The sequence below is a fragment of the Pelecanus crispus genome, chromosome 8, assembly GCF_030463565.1.
Source record: "Pelecanus crispus isolate bPelCri1 chromosome 8, bPelCri1.pri, whole genome shotgun sequence".
In the NCBI taxonomy this organism is placed as follows: Eukaryota; Metazoa; Chordata; class Aves; order Pelecaniformes; family Pelecanidae; genus Pelecanus; species Pelecanus crispus.
The window spans coordinates 43,896,777-43,917,471 of NC_134650.1; the positions used below are offsets into that span (position 1 = coordinate 43,896,777).

General features: G+C 38.2%; 1 protein-coding gene across 1 annotated transcript in view; it reads left to right on the top strand.

Annotated features, from left to right (window-relative positions):
• Positions 1-20,695, top strand: part of CDH13 (cadherin 13) — a 498,153-nt gene that overhangs the window by 42,547 nt on the left and 434,911 nt on the right. The window contains 1 exon segment of the mRNA XM_075715390.1: positions 17,392-17,421. Coding sequence (XP_075571505.1) covers positions 17,392-17,421 — 30 coding nt within the window.

Below are 20,695 nucleotides of genomic sequence, written 5' to 3' on the forward strand. Positions count from 1 at the left end.
AGCACAAAGGCAGGCTGCTTCATTTGCAAGGCTTTCCATCTATTTCAAGTCACCTAAAATAGTTGAGACAGCTTTCAGTTTAAGATGACAAACAAAAAGCCCAAAGGAATCCTTTCCCTGTTCTGGGGGAGAGACAAACATTCTGTGCAGATGCTTGGCACATTTGAGCTCTGTCCCATACTGAGCAGTTTTACAGTTTTATACCTTGCTGCTATTTTATGATACTTCCAAGGGATTAACTTGACAGGGTGAAAACCAGCAAGATGTATATTTGAATAGAGATTAAAAATACAACACAGAGCATTCTATTCTCCTGTCAATAATTTCAAGGTGAAAAGCCCAACAACATATCAAGTAATAAAAACCACTTTGCAGATGTTAGTGTAATGTAACAAAAAAAAAAAAAGAGAGAATGAGAAAAAGTGTGAAACATCTTTGGTATGTTTCAAGCATTAGAGTACTTAGCTGTGGTGTGAAGATCAATCAGGCAGAACATTCTTTTCATTATACATTAATACTGTGTGAGCAGAAAACATAGTAACTACTAGGATCATGTGACTGTCACATATACATATTTTTCCACTTTGTCAAGATATGAGTACAGTTAAAATTTCACTTCATCAGCTCAGTTTGCACATAGTTAAAACTTCCAGCTCAATGATGAGATTTATAAACCTTTTTTCACAGCAGCCTAGAAAAGAATAGAGGGGCTTGGTGCATCTTTGTGTTGTCTAAGTAACAAGCTGAAATACTTTCTAACGTGCACTTGTGGCAGACTGCTGGTGAGGTGGTAGAGATGTGTATGTAAAGGAGTTTCTCGGAACAATTGCGTGGAGACAGACTTCCAAAGTTAAACGACCCTGAGAGTTTAACATTTTTATCTCGGTGTCAAGTTGCTGTCTTGTCTGGATATTTTTTTATAAAGACATTGAACCTTCATTTAAAGACCTCAAGGGATGAGGTCGAATCGTATCACATCTGCCCATACTCAGCAGCTGACTGAGGATGCTTGAAAACTCATTGGGATCCGTTTTCCTTTAGACTTATGTTGTGCTGCAAGCTTGAAGTGGATTAGAACATGCTATTACATTTGTATGCTTCTCTCCTTTTCAGATGTGCCTCTTCTGCTTATTATATAAAGTGAAGATTTATACCTCCTACTATTCATTATTAACAACAAAAATAATTAAGATACATATTTTCAGTAGAAATGAGAAACTTGACTTTTTAAAAAGAGTATAAATTCATGCTTTAGTGCAGATATTCAAAAGCAGTTTAGTAATAAGAATACACCAATAAGAGTATTATCTTTGGGATTATTGAAAGCTAATATTGCAAAGATTTTTTTAATATTCTTTTAACAGCAGTTAACATTGCTATGCTGGCTAGTGGACCACATCTGTAACTTAAATTGTGCAGTTTCATATCACTAATTGTGGTTGTTTGAATTACACTTCAAAACCTTGTCTACAACTGTTTGCAGCACTGCTTCTGTTACAAAAGCTCTTAAAAGGAAAGTTAAATTATTATCAATTAAATGCCTGACATACTTTTGGGAATACATACCAAGATGATTCTGTGTATGAAAAAAGTTCATGGACTTGACAGGTGCATTAAAGTTAAAACTTATTTGCTAAGGTTATACAGCAAATCATAATATTATTGCTACTCACATCAGAGATACGAAACTAAGAATTCATCACATAGTTAAGTGGACCACTTTCACTACTGAAATTAGTTTAAAGCTATGCTGTTGTATGGGTATTTTGAAACAAGAATAAAACTAGTGACCAGAGAATGAGAATTTCCATACAGCATTTTATGATAAACTTGAGCAAGAGACTGAGGGTGACATTGCAGAAAGCGTGCATTACTGGTCTTCCTGGGCAACTGTGTAAGCCTATAATAAAGCTCCTAAATGTTTCTATTGTAGCAGAATTAGGCTGATAATAAATACAAGATGTAGGCTAATGTGGAATGACCTCTGAAATGGCATCTTTTAATATGTTGTTCCTTAATTTCTTGTGGACTATCACAAAGCTCTTCCATTCAAGAATTGGATAATATAGTGTTATATTAGCTACTTATGTCTTCTACAGCACAAGCAGTCGTAATTCTTTTATCTTGTTTCACTTGTCTGTAAGACAGTCTGAAGCCATCTTTTTGTGCTCTGAGTGATTTATGGGCTGATTAATTCATGTTTGCAATGCACTTGAAGATTATCAAAGGGAAGGTGCCACAGAAGAAACAATTTAATTTTTATTCTATACTGTTGGCATAGCTTCTAAGATATTGCTGTGATGAAGCTTTGGTGCTGTTTGTTTTAAGCATAACACTTCAGATGTTATCCTGCACGCCCACTACTAGTACCTGCCCACTGGTTTCATGCAGTTCTTCCCCTTGAAAATGAGAGATTCATCTGTGCTCCCGTCACTGTTCCTGTGAACAGTGACAACACCAAACACCTAATGACAATGCTGATTTGTTTTGGATTTTGTGTTTTGGTTTGGTTTTTTTTTTTTTTTTTTTTCCTATTCCCACAAACAGCGAAGAAGTTGAATCAACATTTTTATTTCAGTTGTGGCCTCAAAGGGTTTTTGGAGTAGAATGAACCATTGCAGCTGGGGACATCCATGGTGTGTCTATAGATCTGAATGACAATTTCTGTCTCGAATCTTGTGACTGAAATACAGCTTATCTTTGAATCAATATTCAATGTCTTCAGAAAGGACTGCACTGATGGTCTAGCCGCTATATATCTTGGAAAGCTGGGGAGCAACTCACTTAAAGTGTGATCCTATTTCCAGTCAGGCGTTTCTAGCTTGAAATTCTAGCCTGTAGATCTCGTTAAGATTACAGATTAAGGGCTTGCACCCAAGCATAGTGGAGTTCAGGGGAGTATTTCTATTGAGTTTGACAGGCATAAAATCAGACCTGTTCAGAACATGACAAATCACACTTGTAAGTCTTTGTAGATCAGTATCAATCATCCCTTAACTCTTGTGAACCTCTCCTCACTATTTCCATTGTCAAAACTTGAAGTTTTTCAATTTCAGCCCTCTTCTCTTGGGTTGTGTCTTGATAAACATATGTAAATTTGTTAAGTCCATGTTGTTGTCCTATTTCAAAGAGTCAAAATAAAGACAGAGGGAAACTGAATGTTGTGCTACACGGTATATAGTGTCAGGGTGAAAGATCCCTGTAAACTCCTGTTTTGTGAATCTTGTACTTTTGTTTGCAAGTACAGTAAATATCAGTGTGATAGATCTCAACTCTTTGTGGGATAAAAGATGCGTGTATTCTGAACAATGATTTATCTTAAAGACAAAAAGCTGTGGGTGATCTGTAAGTGCCACTAATACATTTGAAAAGCCACTATTGTACTGATTATATCCAAAGAAAATTTTTATTACTCTCCAGTGACATCTGTTACCTGTTCGAAGCTGTTATGTGTAAGTGTACAAGTATACCAGGCAGACTTAGGGTAGGTTCTGCTTTTCAGGTGGAAGTGAATGCAAGAAAATTCTAGATGTTAATGCATCAGCTCAGAAGTAAACTGCTATCTTGATGGGCTAAGTGCATACAGATCTCAAACTTCTTGGAATGCAGAGTCCCAAGTGTTGTTCCCGCGATTGTTGTGATTACTCTTTCTCAGTGTGCTAAGCCAAAATTCTTGTCTAAAATTAACAGGCACTCCTCAATTTTGTGGACTAATATCCCCTTCTGTCACCCCTCTTCACCTCTTTCAAATTCAGACCTGCTGTTTCACTACTAAATAATTTTCTACTCCCTCCCTATCTCTTGAGAGCTCAACATATCTAGCCTAGCAGTGAAACGAGCAGAAGCCTGGCCTCTGGGAGGGCTCCTCCTTGTTCTGTCCCTCCTCACTTTCTCTGGATTTCTGGATGCTCCCTATTGCGCCTGGGCTATTTTTTGTAAACTCCAAAGCGCTCTGTTTTAACAGATCATGAAGTAGTGGATAAACAGTGGTTGATTAAATGTATGTTAATGCCACTAGTGGTTATGTGGCAAATTATGTTGTTGTCTTAGTCCTCGATAATTGTTTTCCACTCATGGTACTGTCCAGTCAACCTGTACAAGCAAGGGCAATGTTAAAGTCCTCTGTTTGAGTCAAAAAATCACAAATGCATGTCTGTCATCTGGCAGCCTGATAGAGCTCACCTGATGTACAGGTTTAACTTTTTAATACTGTTGCTGACCTTAACATTTGGATTTAGTCCCATAGAAATACCAAGTGTGTTATTCACTGCAAATGCCTAAAAGTCCTGCGGAGACAGCTCATGCTGAAGTAAAATGATTGCTTTGCTGAAGTGGCACTTAGACCTCTTAGTAGGACAGCATCAGCAACCTTCACGCTGGCTAGTAGTATTCAAACAAGAATACAGAGTTATGCATTCATTCCACAATGCTACTCCATTATGTAAACCTTTCTGAGAAGAGAAGCAAAGCAGCCGGTTCTCTCGCTTCCAAAATAATAAGGATGGAGCTGGTTAAAATCTTGGTTTCTCTGCTGCGTGAAGTATTTTAGATGACTTTCAGCCCGGCTTGGAATGAAAATCAATCCATCTATTAACGTGCATCTTAAACTACTTATATGAAATTTGGCAGTTTTGTGAAATGTTTCTACTGGTGTTACAGCTAACTTCTTAATTATTTTTTTCCGCTTCATTGTTGAAAATTAATGGATCGAGACACTGAAATGATTGAGACGGTCATGAATGGATGCAGAAATAAATAAAAAAGTAAAAAGGAGTATTCCCTCCCAACTCCTGTTTGACAAAGTTCTTTAACAACTTTTTGTATCTATTTTCTTAGTGATACTCTCTTAAAACACTGACAAGATATGTGGGTTTTCTTCTTAAAATCAGGAAGCCCTCAACAATATTAATGGAACTGGTAAAAGTTCAATCATTGTTTGGTTCCACAATAGAAGATACCTTAAATCTTGAACTCGGATATTTTAACCTTTCATAGCTACCACATTTCTAAGCTTCTGGCTAAATGAAGGGAAAAAGTTAGTTTATTCTAACAGAATGTCTTTCAAAAGATGGGACACTAAGAGGCCCTACCTGTAGCTAAGTGGCTGCTCGTAATCTGTGATGTGTTGGAGGGACAAGCAGCTGTTGTACGGCATGTGTGCAGCCTGGCAGGCTCCAGCGTGACCTCCAGTCCTCAGGCGTGTTTGTACTGAGGAGCTTTGCCAGGGGTTTGACTGGGGCTCTCCTGACCCACCAGCGTGCCAAAGGGACCGATTCATCAAACGGCGCTGCTTAGTCTGTAGGAATGTCACTACAGGGAGGGTTGCTATGTGGTTCTGCTGTTGTTGGGTGATATTGCCGCTGGATCAAGCTCTGTTTGAGTTTCTGACGTTGCCATGGACCGAGCACTTTACTTGGTGTCAACTGCGACAATTTAGGATGTGCAGAAACTCCCAAGACCTGTATTGTTGTGGCTTGTTTTATAGTTTACTACAGTAACTAATTTCTACTGATCTATTGTAGTGAGCCGAGCCAAATAGATTATTTTAAATTCTGTCTTAATACTTTAAGTCATATTTTTAACAAGGTAGGTATAGAATTAATTGTGCTTTCCTTAGCTGCTTGTTAATAACCCTAGATACTTCTGTGTCTTAAGCTTAATTCTCTCATTTCAAACATGCAACCCTACTTACCCTCAAGCTCTTTCCAGAGTATATATGTCAGGTTCACAGCTGGTGTAAATTGATATAGCTGTCCTACTGACACTGTAGCCATGTTTATTTACAACAGCTTTTCATTCTGTCTTACAATTTCTCATGTTGCAGAACAGAGTTGAAACAGGGGGGGAAACAGAAAAGGCAACTTTAACAGGCATCCTCCTAGGTAACTATGTTTTTTAGTAAATTTTTAAGAACTTAAAACATCTGAGGGAAAGGTATGGAATATATACAAGAGGTTGGAGTGGGATTTTGGAGGTTTATTTTGGGGGGAAGGGAACGTAGCTGCTTGAACTTTCATTGTTCAACACATAAAAATATGTCTAGCACATAGCCTCTACCTCTTCAGAAATTCAAAACTAATTACATCTTAATTTGCATATCAAAGCAAATTACAACCTAATGAAACATTTGCCTGCCAAACATTTCTTTATCTTAATGAACAGAATAAGAATACCTATTACATCCTGATTAAAATGTCTTTGTACTTGTCCAACAGGTTACACTCTGTATGTATAAAAATATTGTTTCACTGTCTTACTGGCAATGGGAACAAAACAGATTCTAATTTACACCATAACTCTTCATTGTTTGTATCCATAGATGTAATAACAGGGGGGGTGTGGGGGGGAATGCTTTGGATTTACATTGGAAACAGAAGAGAGAAACAGTTTAATTCTGAACAGATATTAATTACGCTGTTTGGAGTCCTATAGAATAACATGATAGTGCCTAGATTCTCAGAAACTTGGCACTCTTAATTCATGTATTAATACATGCATAAACCATGATGTTCTTTTCCAACAAAATTCAGCTTGTGAAACTCGAGAGAATTCAGACATAAAGCAAACAAATACTAAAAGCTAAGCCTTTAGGGAAAAATTTCTTTAACCTAAGTTACAATTAATTTATGTAATACACAAAGGTTACTGTAACTTTGCCTATAAATATGGTGCTGTGAATCTGTTTTACTGTGAGTATATGTATTGGGGGAAACATGTTTTATTTACTTAATTAAAAAGTCTACATACTGTAGCTGTTTTGGGTTATTTTCACTACTCTTTAGTAATTAACCAAAAGCTAAAATAAATTTGCTGAACAGGACTGTTCTTAATACAAGTGTTAAATCATTTTCCCCCAATGGAACGGTACCTGAATGGATGCAACTGTAACATGAGCCATAAAAGGAGATAAAGCAGCAACATAATGTACAATTTCCTGCTGCATAATGGTAACTCTGAATAACACATGCTCCAGGAAGAAAAGTAATTTAAACTATATTACAACAAATGTCATATTTTAAAATGGAAACTATCCATCATACATTGAAAGAAAGCGTTGGTGAACTACAATAAGTCTAAGGAATGTACTTAAAAATTCTTTTAGGAGTCCATTAAAAATAAATTGATTGACTTAATTTCAGGACATTGTAATAAATTGTAAGTGACAGTTACATGCATGTCCCCTCCCTACCCTGTGTAAAGCTACTAATTGCAAACTTAGTGGACAGCAATTGTACAGAATAATCAAAAGTGGCTCCTATTCTATACAGGATAAAACCTTCCTTTTAGGAAATGATTAGTGCATTTATAAATCACGTTGGTAAAAATGACTAATATTTAATTTAGATTTTTATTCCTGCGGGTGTCAGATTTATAGCAGCACAGTAAGTTTTAACAGTGAAAGCCAAAGTGTGGAAAGTGGTAGTAGGAAACTTAGGTACCTAGGCTTTGTAGTGGTTTTCTAAAAATAGAAATCGGAAAGTACACTTATTAAATCCTTTTTCACTCATAGATAATTCAAAAACATAGATGTATATTTTATGGCTTTAAGTGAAGACCTCCTGAAGGGTAGAAAAACTTTTTTTTTTTGTAGTGCCTTTTTTATATAAAATTGTGAGGCCACAGAGTAAGTGTGGTTGGCATCCCGCTGATGTTAACTTGCACTGATGCATGTCACCAGAGGTGTTTTGGAGATCTGCAGTGTGCACTGGGGGGATATCTCACTGCGGAAACATTGAAACTCAAGGAAATGAAGGGTCTGTCCCCATCTAAATGTTGTTTCTTGACTGAAGGGCCCTTTTGTTTCCTACTGCAATTCTTTGGAATAGTTGAAAATTTGCAGAAGGCTCCGCACCTTATGGGAGCGAATGCTGGGGAGACGAGTAGTGGCACCCTGCAGTTTACAGGAGCTTTAGTTCTGTGACTGATGTAATTGAGATAGTTTGGGTTTTGGTTAGATTAGTATTTTTCTCACCCGTTTGCCATTCCCCATGACTGATGAAGAATTCTGTTTGGTACTGCTGAATTCTTCTCCTTATTCATAAATGGTAGTCGGTTGTCCTCCCTTTATCTATAGAAGTGCTTGAATATACAAATGTGGGAAATTTTGTGTATTGGGTGCCTCACCCTCACAGTAGTAGGCTGCAATACGGCAAGTGGTGTTTTCAGCGATCTCACTTTGGTTTATCAAAAACCCTCGCTCCCTTACTCCTTGTCTGAATGGATATCTAGAATGTAGCCTGCAATTTTGAACTAAGACTTGTATATTTAAAAAGAAACAATCTTGAGACAAACTCTCAGTGGGCTCCCATCAACATTGTGCTCCTTTCAGTGACTTTGAGTTTTGCTGTTTTTCTGGAAGCTATTGCCCACTTTGTTACACAGCTTGAGATATTTTTACAGGGCCTTCTTCTCAATAGTGCTTAACAAACATACTTTTGATACAGCCTACTTCTACAGGAGTCGATTCAAACACTTGGAAGAAAGGGGGCAAAAGGTTATGAAAACTGTGCTAGTAATGAAGCACTTTTTCTCTTTTTCTGTGTTCCCTTTTTTTTTTTTTTTTAAGCTTCTAGAGCTTGCTAAGTGAGTAAATAGTTAAATGTTTTGTGGTTTGGGTGTTGTGTTGGGTTTTTTTGTTTGGTTTGGGTTTTTTGGAGGGGGTGGCGGTGGTGATGTGCTTCTGCCTTTGCTAAGCTAGGATGCTGTCTTGTCAGCAGGAAATTGCCAAATAGGCAGTGGCAAGGTTGGTTGAGGGCATAACACTAGAAGGCCTCTGGCTATGACTGCTTCTACATGATATATAAACAAGGGATGTTTGGAGTAACTGACATTCATGAAACTAAGAAATGGGATTATGGGGAAGATGGGGGTGGGGGAGGTAAAAACAGTGTGGCGGTTCCTGCTCTTGTACTCTTGTTAACGAAGAGCATTTATGAAAACAGCGTGAAGTGCTGCAGAACTGTGTGCTTTGGCCCAGAGAAAAATTTAAGAAGTTATTTCACCTTAAACTGTCAGCAATATTTTGGCTGAAAGAATGCAGGCTGTAATATTTCAGTGGGGTGTGAAATATTTCTTTAAATCTCCAGTCCCTGAAAAGAGGGAAATTGAAACCTACTGTCCCTCGAAGTTTGTAGCTTAAAAACAAAACTCCAGGGGCATGGCTTATGTAAATGCAGACTTTTTGTTCTTGAAAGTTGGAAGGTGATGGAAGAGGTTTTTGTCTATGGGTTTTTACCCGTGCCACAAGGAGTTTACCAGGCTTCCTGGAACTGCAGCTGACTGAAGTATTTTTATTCAAGAAGCTGGAGAGCATAGCTATAACCTTTGGAGATACGCACCCAACCCTATTGTGGGCTGAAACTTGCTGTATCCCTACTGGGCCTTAGCTTTACCAAACAGTAAAGAAGGTTATTTGTTCAGATGGTTATTAGTAACACTCATGAAATGCATCAATGTACCGTGACTCAATAGGAAAAAACTTGCATTTAAAACAAGGCAAAACAAGGCTAAACAAAACCTGAGAAATGCAAGAGACAGGAAGAAACCACAGTTTGGATGAGATGATATCAAGCATATGGAATCTTGGTGGAGTTTTTTCCTGTGGGAAGCTTTGAGTAAAAAACATTTTTTGTTTAAAATTGAATACTCTGTCTTTGTCTGAGTGTGCCATGTTTTTTGGCAGATGACTGCCAGAGCCTGAAACTTTGTTCTTCAACTACCTGTGTGTAATACATAGGGAATAAAGATAGAATTATGTCTCACATCAGAACTACTCTATATGGCTCTATGAAATGATTATTTTAAAATTCATATACTGTATAATATCTTTATACTTACTTAAATCTGTCAGTGTCTATTAATTGTTTATAGAGTGTAGAAAAGAAGTGGAAAGTGTAGTTTATGTCTAATGGTATCGAGGAAATCAAAGTTTCATCCTTCTTTCCTTAATGTGTTGACAAATGCATTACTAGGTGTGAATTAGCAATTACAGCCTTCATATATCTGACCTGACTAGCTTATCAATTAGCGTCTATTGTCTGCCTCTCATGTTCTCCTGGAAAGCATATGCAGAAGGGAGTGCACGTTTGCTATTATAATTCTGGCGGTAAGCAGCATTAATGTAATGTGAATGATTTAGGAGAGATGTAACCAGGTGAGAGCTAAGACTAGGTCTGTGAAGACAGTCTTTGTATCATTTGCCACAGACCGAAGAACGCTTTTTCAGGGAATAGTCTGCTTTGAGGTTATTGGATTGACAACCTGAGTTTATTCAGACTGTTAGTTGTGACAGGAATGAAATGTATCACATTGGATACGGACTTCTTTGTCCATCTGAACAGGCCATCTAGATCTGTGTTCCTATTTTCCTTTTTTCCTTCTCTTTTAAACAAAGTGTCAAATTTACTTCCCAGCTGCAATGAAGTATTATGAGAATAAATTGACAAATTGTGAAGACTTCCAGATTCCGTGGTGATTTAGCCCATGTAGAAAAAGAAAGATCTGATAAAAAAACCTAGATGATGTTCATAATTTCAGACATTATTAACAATGTTTTATAGAGACAGATGCTCTGGTTGGAACTAACTTCAGAATGTGACTCTTGTTTCAAGCATTGTTTCTTGCCCTACCTGTACTGAAACTTGAAATACATTTTTCTAAATAAATTCAGTCCTGTTTACTGGAAAGTAATTTATTTTTGCAGATGAGCAAAAAATAAAGAAATCTGATCCCAAATGTAAGGATGGAAGCTAAAAATGCATAGAAACAATTCAGCACTTTGAATGAAGATAATTTTTCGTCTTAGCAAAGCAAAACAATTGGGGATGAGAATATCTACATGGAGAGCCACGCAGTCCAGGAAGTCCAGGAAACTCAGTACTTGCACTTCCAGTATGGTAGAAGTCAGCATTTAATGCTGCATCAGGCACTTTTTTTTTAAAGTGGTGTGACAAAAGTAGAGCCCTTTGTACACAGGGCTCTGTGAATCTGATATAAAGCAGAGGTGCAGCGCATAGAGATGGACAAGAGTATCCACTCCCTACATCTGATACAAAGCTACCTTTGCAAAAAAATGGCTCTGCTGCTGTAATCTTTCTGCTTTGACAAGGTGGGGAACCATCTTTTCACTCTGTGTTCCCAACACTGAGCATCTTATGCTGATAGCTTTTCTCAATTTTTCTCAATTTATTTTTCAATAAATCGTAACAGGAAGGCTTACTTTTTTCTAATCAGGGAAGATGACTTTCATGAAAAAGTAAGTGTGACTTCATTGAAGATAGGTCGGTGTAATCTCCAGGGTGCTTCTGTCCAGTCATACTTTTTGTGTTTGAGGAAATAGGCCTCATCAACCTCATCACATAGTATTGATGAATGCAAGATGAACTGTGGAGAATGACAATTTGGGGCAGGCTTACAAAGCTGTTGAGATGGTTGACAGATAGTGCTTTTAAACAGATAAACAGAAGTTTTGTTATTTATTATTACCTGCAGTTCCTGGGGGGGAAGAACCTCCAAACCCAACTCTTTTAATCTTGCATGACTGCAAGGTGTGGTCCCTGATTATTGCTTTAAGGTTGCTTTCCAGCTATTGACATAAGAATTAATCACTGGAGTATATTTGTTAATCTAGTTTGGAATACTGATCGATAATTGTTCACTTAGTCTTTCCTATTTCTTCACAACTGATAGTTGAATAATAAGAAACCAAAGTAATTTCTTGACTTTTGAGTTGTTTAGTCAATGAAATAGCTTTATTTCCATTATGAAGACCAGGTCATATGCTTGAATTTCCCGCTGCCGCCACACACAGCCCGCCCCCCCCCCCTTTTTTTTTTTTTTTTTTTTTTTTAATCCCTTCTGGCCATTTTTGTTCATCTGTGCAGGAAATGTTTTTGAATACCAATATTTCCTATTCCAGGTGCAGTCTATCTTAAAGCTAATGCCTTTTAACGGTGGTCTGAAGGGTGCTTTAGCTCATTGAGTCTGCACGTTACTGGCACAGCCTTAAAGTGCCAAGCTTAAGACTCATCATATCTTTCTCTTGAGTTACAAACTTCTTTGCTGAAGTGGGAGATCCAGCTCTGCTTGTTTAGTCTTCAGCAAAATTGAGATCCTCCAAATCAGATAATTTTAGCAAACTAGAGTAACTTCACTTCTGTGGCATTCCTGGGTGCCTCTTCATTGCTTTGACCTCTAGTATTTGTTTTACTTGGAGGCTAGTGGACAAAATTTCATAGAACTACGAAGGAATAAACACACTTATTTTCATTATCAATGAATATTCAGCATCCAGGGTGGCTGCAAGTGATATGTGGTAGAGGTCTACCTCTACGTACTGTGACAAGTGACTTGCTTTGAAGTTCTAGCCATGTTGCATTACTCTGTTTTCCAATACTTAACCATGCTTACATATGGTTGGGAGAAGCTTCTTCAGTACCAAATTCAGGATACATCTACTGTTTCAAGTGTCAGCAGAAACAGCCTCAAGTACTCTGCATGATTAGGAAGGACTGAAAACCAGTGCAAAGTGCTTTGTTTATCAAATGAGTCTTTTTCTGCCCATATTTGCATGCACATAACTGTAAAATGTCATAATTCAAGTGGCAATTAAGGCAACATGTGCAAATTAGGTGATTCTGCATGCAGCTGGCCAGTTGTGCATGCACAATTACCCAAATTACAAATGCAATCACAGTTATTCCATGCACAAATAAAGCATATAAATGCGCCCCAGCAGTGTAAAAATTGTCTCTGTTTTGCATCACAGGATGATTTCTGGATAAAGCTGTAATAAACCTGAGGTTGTGGATCTTTTGTCATGGTCAGGAAGTTACTTGGTAGTGAGGATGTAATTTAAAATTGTAAGCTACTGGTTTGTCTTGTGGGTTTTTGAACAGGCTGAGATACGGTTATAGATCAGAATTTTCCTTTTACAGGGCAGTGTATTTTATCTGTTATCATCACACACAGTAATCCTTTTTATTTAAATATCGATGGTGAAGGTGGGGTATGTATTAAACAAGTGAGTTATTTACTGAATTAATCTTTAACCTATTCTGTGCTGATCCTGAATAGTTATGCATGTCATTTTCTTTGCCTTCTGCTGTTAATCCGGGAAAGGCCATACTCTAAGTGTGAGCATCTTGTGTGTCTTTGTTGAATTTCTATCTCAAAGTATCTGAGTAGTTGCATTAAGCTTGAGATGAGGACTGAAGTTGAACAAGGCTCTGGAACAGGGCTTTTACAACAGCCACAATATTAAAAAAAAAAAAATATATATTTTTAATGCTTTTTAGTATTTCAAAGACAGACAGATAGTTGTAATCATTTTGGCTACCATTTCATAAGTCAACATAGCATTTCTATTTTTCCCTATCAGTCTTAGAAATAAAAAATAAATGTATCTCCAAATGCTCCAAGTCAGTAATAAAATACGAGAAGGCTGGGAAAGGGCCTTTGGTGAGATACTTTCTATAGCACCATGCAAAGAAATCCTGGGAAAGCCAGAGATTCTCCAAGGCAAAAAGGTGGCCGGAGGGAGCCTTATAGAACTAGTGTTTGTAGTAAGAAGTGTAACAAATAGCTAAACACCACTGTCAGGAAGCACTTGCTTATAGAAGCAGTTGTGTTGCTTAGCTTGCTCTTCCAACAAAGAATAATTGGGTTGAGCTTTGTAGTATTGGAAGGTATGTTTCCTTCTGGTATTGAACTGGCCACAATTCAGCAATTTTCAGTTATGTAGATATGAAATTTATATTCAACTTTAATGTTTCAAATTACTTTTTACTTATTTCTATCCCTGTCCCAGGAACAATGGAAAAATATGGAGAACAGTAACATATACAACTCTGCATGAATAAGAGCCATCTCTTTCTCTTCCATCAAAACTCAATTTGCTGATTGAAATGTTTCACATGGATAAGTAAAACACAAAATAATGAGTGAGGCTTTAAATTATCCCATCTAAGCAGGCTGATCTTGAGCTGAGAAAAAAAAAAAAAATCTCTGTTGATGCAGAATGGCTGCAGGCATGCTGTTGATTAGCTTTGGTAAGGAGATGGGAGTAGCTGCATTGCAAGGGACTAACCATGAGATAACTTAACTGTGGGTCTAGGCATGGGTGACACGATACCTTAATGCCTTAAGGCTCTTATCAGCACTAGTGGAGGGGGAACAAACTAATGGAGATTTACTCTTTGGGGCAAGCCTTCTCAGAATAAATGAATCTCTGCACATCCCAACTCACAGATGCACAAGTTTAGAAATTGTTGGCTTGAGCATCTCAGCTAAAATTAATTAGCTAAAATGATCATTGCTATGTGCATTAACATAGTCCCCTCTGACTATCTGGAGAGGATCACATTGCTAATGAAGAGAGAATGCCTTGCAGTTTGTAGTCAGTAGTGCATCCATTCGTGAGCTATTCTGGAGTGCTAAATGTAATCTCAAAGATCTGGGACAGAGGCAAAATGTCCCTCAAGGATACAGTACCCACTTTGCTGGACACATTTATATATAGGTCATCCTAACATTCAGGAAAAGGAAATGAAGCTGACTAAAGACTTATTTCTTCTTGCAGTTATTATAATTCATTCGCATTTAGAGAAATTCTCCTTCAGCTCTACCTCAGATGTCAGTCTTAATTCTTCTTCTGTGCCAGGACACAGTCTAACACAGAGTTGCTACTTCAAAGCATTTATAATCCAAATAGTCCTGACTGACTTGAGTAGTAGATTTATGTTTAAAATAAACGAATGAAGAAAAAAATTCTGTGTGGGAGACTGAGGGATGGGAAGATGGGATATCTTGGCCTTAGGCTATGTAAGTTACTATAGAGACACTGGCCATCAACTCTCCTTCCTTTCAGATTTCTCTTTCTCTAGCACTTCAGCTGCACACATCATCCTTCTTTTCCAAGCATTCAACTCTCAGTTGCCCAAAAGCCCCTTTATGTATTGTTCTGACATTTTAAAGTACTTTGGACAAAGCCAGGGTCATCAGTGTAAACAAACACAGGACAACAAATAGCTTTTGGGGACAAAGGCCTCATGAGAAAGTCAGAAAGATGAACTCTGATTACCTTTAAGCCCAAACAGCGGGAAACAGTGGAATGAACATCAATAAAAAAATCTGATCTCTGAAGAGATTAGTTTATTCATCAGAAGGCTGATTTGAACCCATCAGCCTGAAGTGCAGAAGGACACTTCCTATCCCAACCACAGTCTCTCGAGCAAGATTTTTTTGAGGGCTCAGTAGAGTTAAATTGATTGCCTCTAAATGTTATCTACTGTTCATAAAAGGGAAATTGCTCTTTCTCTTCCTTTTTGGCACCAGATTTAACCTTGTTTTGCCTAAAATATGATTCCTTAATGCATGCCATTTTTAATAGTTGGGCTAACTATGAAGGCTAAAAACATATATCAGTGGTAAATGTGATTATAAAAGGTTCTTTAATAGACTCCAAATGATAATTTGTAATGGCCCAAAACTGATTCCAGCTCAGGAGTTTGGGGCTGGGACTGTGCAGCTCTTACTCCTGACTCTCCTGCAGTGATGCCATGCCCTGATTTGTAAGCTCCTCCAGTAACTCTGCTGTCTCTGAAGGCTGCAGAACCTGCCCATGCTTATTTCATCCGCCCAGTTAATCTCTTCGAGGCTTACTGAAATGATGGTAGTGCAGGCAGTGGCCTGGATCCCAGTAAAAGAGGTCACCTGGCTCTACCCCTTCCATGATTGGAAACAGCCGATATGAGAGGGATGTAGTGTTACTGATAAAGCAACCAGTCTGACTCATAGAGTATTGGGATGTCCACTACAGACCTTCTCAAATAATTTGTCAGGTTAAACAGCAAGTAGAGATCTTCTCTCTTCTTAAAGGTTTATCACTGTAACGCAGGTGGTGTTTCAACTGACAGCAGGTTCCTCTAAGACCAGCATACTGTTCTTTCTCCCTTAGTAGGTTATTCACTTTACAGCAATTTAACGTGATCTAAAAAAGTAATATGACTTTATTTCTTGGACTGGAACTTTTTGGCAATTTCACTGAGCTGAGCAATTCTCTCAGTAGAGTAGTGATTTTAAAAAGGCCACTTGTAGCACAATGGCTTGCAAAATTATCACATCTCTGGCAATGTATTTGTCATCGGCTAATACTAACACCGCTTCACGCATGCCATTTTGTCACCCTTCTGCATTAAATGTTAATGGTTCCTGTGTAGCTGTGAACTTGTCCATGCTCTGCCATGTCTCCAGTTCTGTGTAGTGGCTGATATTTCTGTGACTTGCCTGGGTGAGTGTCCCTGGGCAAGTTATTAGAATGGCAAAAAGTTAGCTGTTTTCCTCTTGCTCATCTCTGGCTAATATTTTTGTTAAAAATGGTGATGGTTGATCATCAAAATCCTGAAACGCTCCCCAGAGTGAGTATAGTTGTAGGAAACCTGAAAGGAATATTTGGTCTGTGAAAGGAATTAGGAAAAAAGTACATTTTTATTAATAACTAATAGTGGAGAAAGGTTTGAGGTTGATTTAAACTCTCATCATAGAATCACTGACTGCAGCATCAGCTGTGAGTCTCAGCTCTGTTCTGGTGAGATGTTTTCCCTGTTCTTGAGAGTAAGCCGTTGTGCAGCAGAAGCTGTTTTCTAGGTTGATGCCTGGTACCTGTCATGGGCTGTACGTGTTATTGAACGGGCTAAACCCATAGTGCTCACATGGAATGAGATGATCTTTCTGAAAGCAGCTTTCAGTGTAACTGTAAGGTAAAGAATGCAGAGATGGAAAATAGAAAGGAATTAAATTCACTAATTATAGTAGGCAATAGTTCTAGCGTGCTGGTCATTTCTGGGAGGGGTTCTTTTGTTTGCTTTTTAGCATCATGGTGGCGGAGGGGAAGGGCTGTAAAGAGAGACGTGAAGAAATCAAACCTTGCCTTGAGTGGCGAGGCTTGATTTCAGTCTTGTCGGACTAAATGCACTGATATTTGAAAGCTAACCTGTGAGTGACCCATTTAATACCTGAAGGAGGTGACTGCCTGTTTACTGCAGATAAAAGTCTGCAAGTACCAAAGAAATGTCTGAAACGTGCAACGAAGTGAACGCGCTGTGGTTGAGCCTCTGCTGCGGCTCGTACAGTCAGCTGTGCTCCCAGAGGGTGCCTGGCTTCATCCTGCTCCGTGCTTCCCTCTGTGTTTGGGATTCCTTCTAAGGATATTTGGGCACGTGAGTTGGATGGGAGCTGTTTTGCACTCCGGGAGACATAAGGACGCTGGGGAGACCAGGGCTGCAGGACATATCACAGTGCATTCCTACTACGTCCTGTAGGTATATATGGCCCAGGCGATAAATTGGCCTCATACTTGTTGCTAAATCAACATACCTGTCATAGGGAAGGGAGCAGCGTAGCTTTGTGGGGAGTTGCTTCCTAGTGTCTGAAGCAGCGCATTTAACAAACATGGGTGAGAACCTGATGCTCTGAGTTAATCAGAGGCTAACATCAATCTTCTTGTGCGAGTGCAGGAAATAAAGGTTCCCTCTAGATGTCAAAAAATAAATGATGTTAGCGAAACTATTACACTTCTGTATTTTTAAGTAACTGTTACGAACACAATTTCAAAGATAATTTCGGGTGGCTTATTGGATTTGCCTCTGAAGTAAAGTGTGTCATTGCAAAAACAAACAAAAATCCCAACAACATTATAGCTATTTTAATTGCCTCTTAATGTGTGGTGTTACCAGAAGTAGAAACATGATTAAAAAGAACCTGTTTCATTCTCAGTAGTATCTCTTTTTCATTAGTGTTATAATGTTCACTTGAATGATTTGATTCTTGTATTCAGACAAAAATGTAACCGGCTTTTGATATAATCTTGTTAGGATTCAGGTGACCTGTCATTTCGCAACAAACATTGGGGTTTGTGTTGTGTTTTGTTTTTGTTTTTTCCTGATTTAGTTGGCTTCTGAAATGACCTTGGGTTCACTTATGCTTGAAATTACCTTGCAGTCTACAAATTGGAGTGTTGCTAGCTAGAAGAATCAGAAATATTTTGGTATAAATTCCTATATAATGTTAATTGTATTAACGGTATGCAAATGAGGTTATGCAAACAAAGACACAGACAGATGGTTTCTTTTTACCTGTGCCATTGAGGTAGGGAATGTGATATGAAAGAATGATTTAAAATGCTCTTCAGACTGCACTAGCTCTGAAAATAACCTAAGCAATGTCTGAGTTGTCACAGGTGTTTGAACACCGACAGACTTAATGACCAATATGGATCCATTAAGAAGTTGCAGGTGCTATATAGCTGTGTCCTGCTTTTATTATGAGCTTATTCAAATTGCAGTTCTTTGTTTTACTTTTTCTTAATATACAATTACTTAAGCTTTCCGAACTTTTGTAGATTTGCAGAGGAGATGTGTGGAGGGGGAACAGCTCTTAGTTGTGATCCTGCCACTCTTCTGTCCCTTGACTCTTTTGTCTCTCAGGACTTGAAACTCCCGAGGGCAAGGAGCACGTCCCCTTGGGTGTTTGTTCCGCTTAAAACAGGAGCGCTGATGTCTGTTGGTGGCACAGAGGCATCGCTGCCGAGTTGGTAATTGAGCAAATGACTGCACTGCAGGAACAAATTCTGCATCTAATTTCACCTTTGCACCCACATTTTAGTTGCTTGGGAAAAGTTTGGGGGCAGAAATTAACCCTTCGTGATGGCCTGTGTAAAGAGAAGTACAGGCTGTATTTTTGCTTGATGTTAGTGTGGTCTTAAAGGAAGGTTCTTTCTTGACTAACTGCAAGTATATTAATTTTTTTGGTGTTTAACCAGAGTGATACCAAAGGGCTTATGCTATTTCTTATTCCTGATCTAGCTTCAAAGGTATTCCAGTAACCTTTTTTAATATCTCCTCATTTGATTAAGAATGTAATTAGACTTTTAGATAGCTGAATCTCATTTTTACTACTGATAATTATTGAAATGCAGTATGTGTATATTTCATACTAAATATCAGGGTCCTCTTGTATTTACGTATGTTTGTATTGCTTTGATTTCTTTCATCACTTTTGCAGTACAGCTGCTAATATGTAATTTTTCATCAAAGGTAATGTCTAGAGAACTCACACACTTACACACATTGCATGCGCCCACCCCACCCTATTAGTTAGGAGTTTACTTTTTCCTTATAGAAACTGATTCAGTTTCCTTACCAGTAAATCTGTGTCTTCAGTCTTATCAAATCAATACTTACAGCTGTAGAGTGATCCAGTTAGTGTTAATTCAGAATCTAAGGAAAGGCTTTCATTTTATTTTTCCTAGCAACAGGATAATACTAGTTTCCAAAAGAAGTCTCTAAAATGAGAGACAGAAAAAAACCTTATCACTTGCACTTTTTTCATGAACCAGCCAGGTAAGTAGGAAAAAGGCTGGATTTTGTCATGCAAACCATACGCATACTGTGCAAGAATGGTCTTGCTGGTCAAAGCGCAAACACAAGACTAGATACGCAGGTTCAATTACTGAGGTTATGTGCCTTTGTAGCATGGAAATGCATGATATCATTTTATTTGGGGGAGAGTCATCTAGGTCTTGCATTTCAAACCAGAAAGGTGTGGTGCATACCTTGGTTTGAAAATGATATTGTCTTTAATTCACAGACCCGCCTTCTCTCAACCATATAGCATTCCTGCTTGTAACTAGGTAATCAATTGAATGGGAAGGTAGCAACTCAAAAAAAATTAATGGATCTTTAGCTTTTTGTTAAAGTATTTGGCATCAGGAATTTGGGAAAGCAATGTAGCAACATGGGACCAGCCAATAAATTAACTTCCATCAAATCCCAGTTTCATGCATGTGTCTCACAGGCAGGTCTTCAGTTTGCTGTGCTGCCCGCTCAGTGGGAATTTACTGAGCAAAGACATTTTTGTGCTTCTCAATTCTACCTGTTGATCTACAAGAAAATTCCATTTTCATTTGTTTTCTCATTAGCTCTGTGCTATGTGACACCTCTGACAGTGTTTTGCTTCCCTTTTTGTAGTGGGGATTTGTTTTGGTAGAAGGTGATCTTTTTCTGAAGAAGAATGAAGGCTTTTGAGCTTTTAAAATAATTATTTAATTACACTGTGCTTGTGTCTTAATCTTTCCCTGAGACCCCATCATGCTAAATGTGATGCTGAGCAATGAGAACACCTCCTTAGAGGGTTTTTTAAGTTAATTGCTTATAGCCAGCTGTATTGGGAGTTTTCTCACAGGGTCTTTTCAGAGACCGATGATAAGGATCTCTACTGATTTTATTGCTGTGGTATGGGTACAGGTATTTTGGAGCTGGGGTCCACTGTTAATATGTCAAAAGATCCTCTTAGAATTTCTTTGAAAGGAACCACCACATGATCCTCAGTATGTTTTTTTCCTAATAAAAATGAACAACCCCCACCCCCACCCCAAAAAAAAAACCCCAAACAAATGAAACTTTCTTCTGTTCCCGAAAAGATAGAGCTGTGCTACAAGCTCCCTGTGGCAGAAACCCTCTCACATGTCTGTCTTTTAGATTTGAGTTAGAGTGAATGCAAAAGTATAAATAACTGGATATTTTATGCAAAAGCATAAGTAACTCCGGATCCCTATGGAAGATGGAGCACTTAGACAAATAATGAGAAAGTTTTGATGAAAATATTCTCTTCTCCTTTGAAACCAGCCTGCAGTAATGAG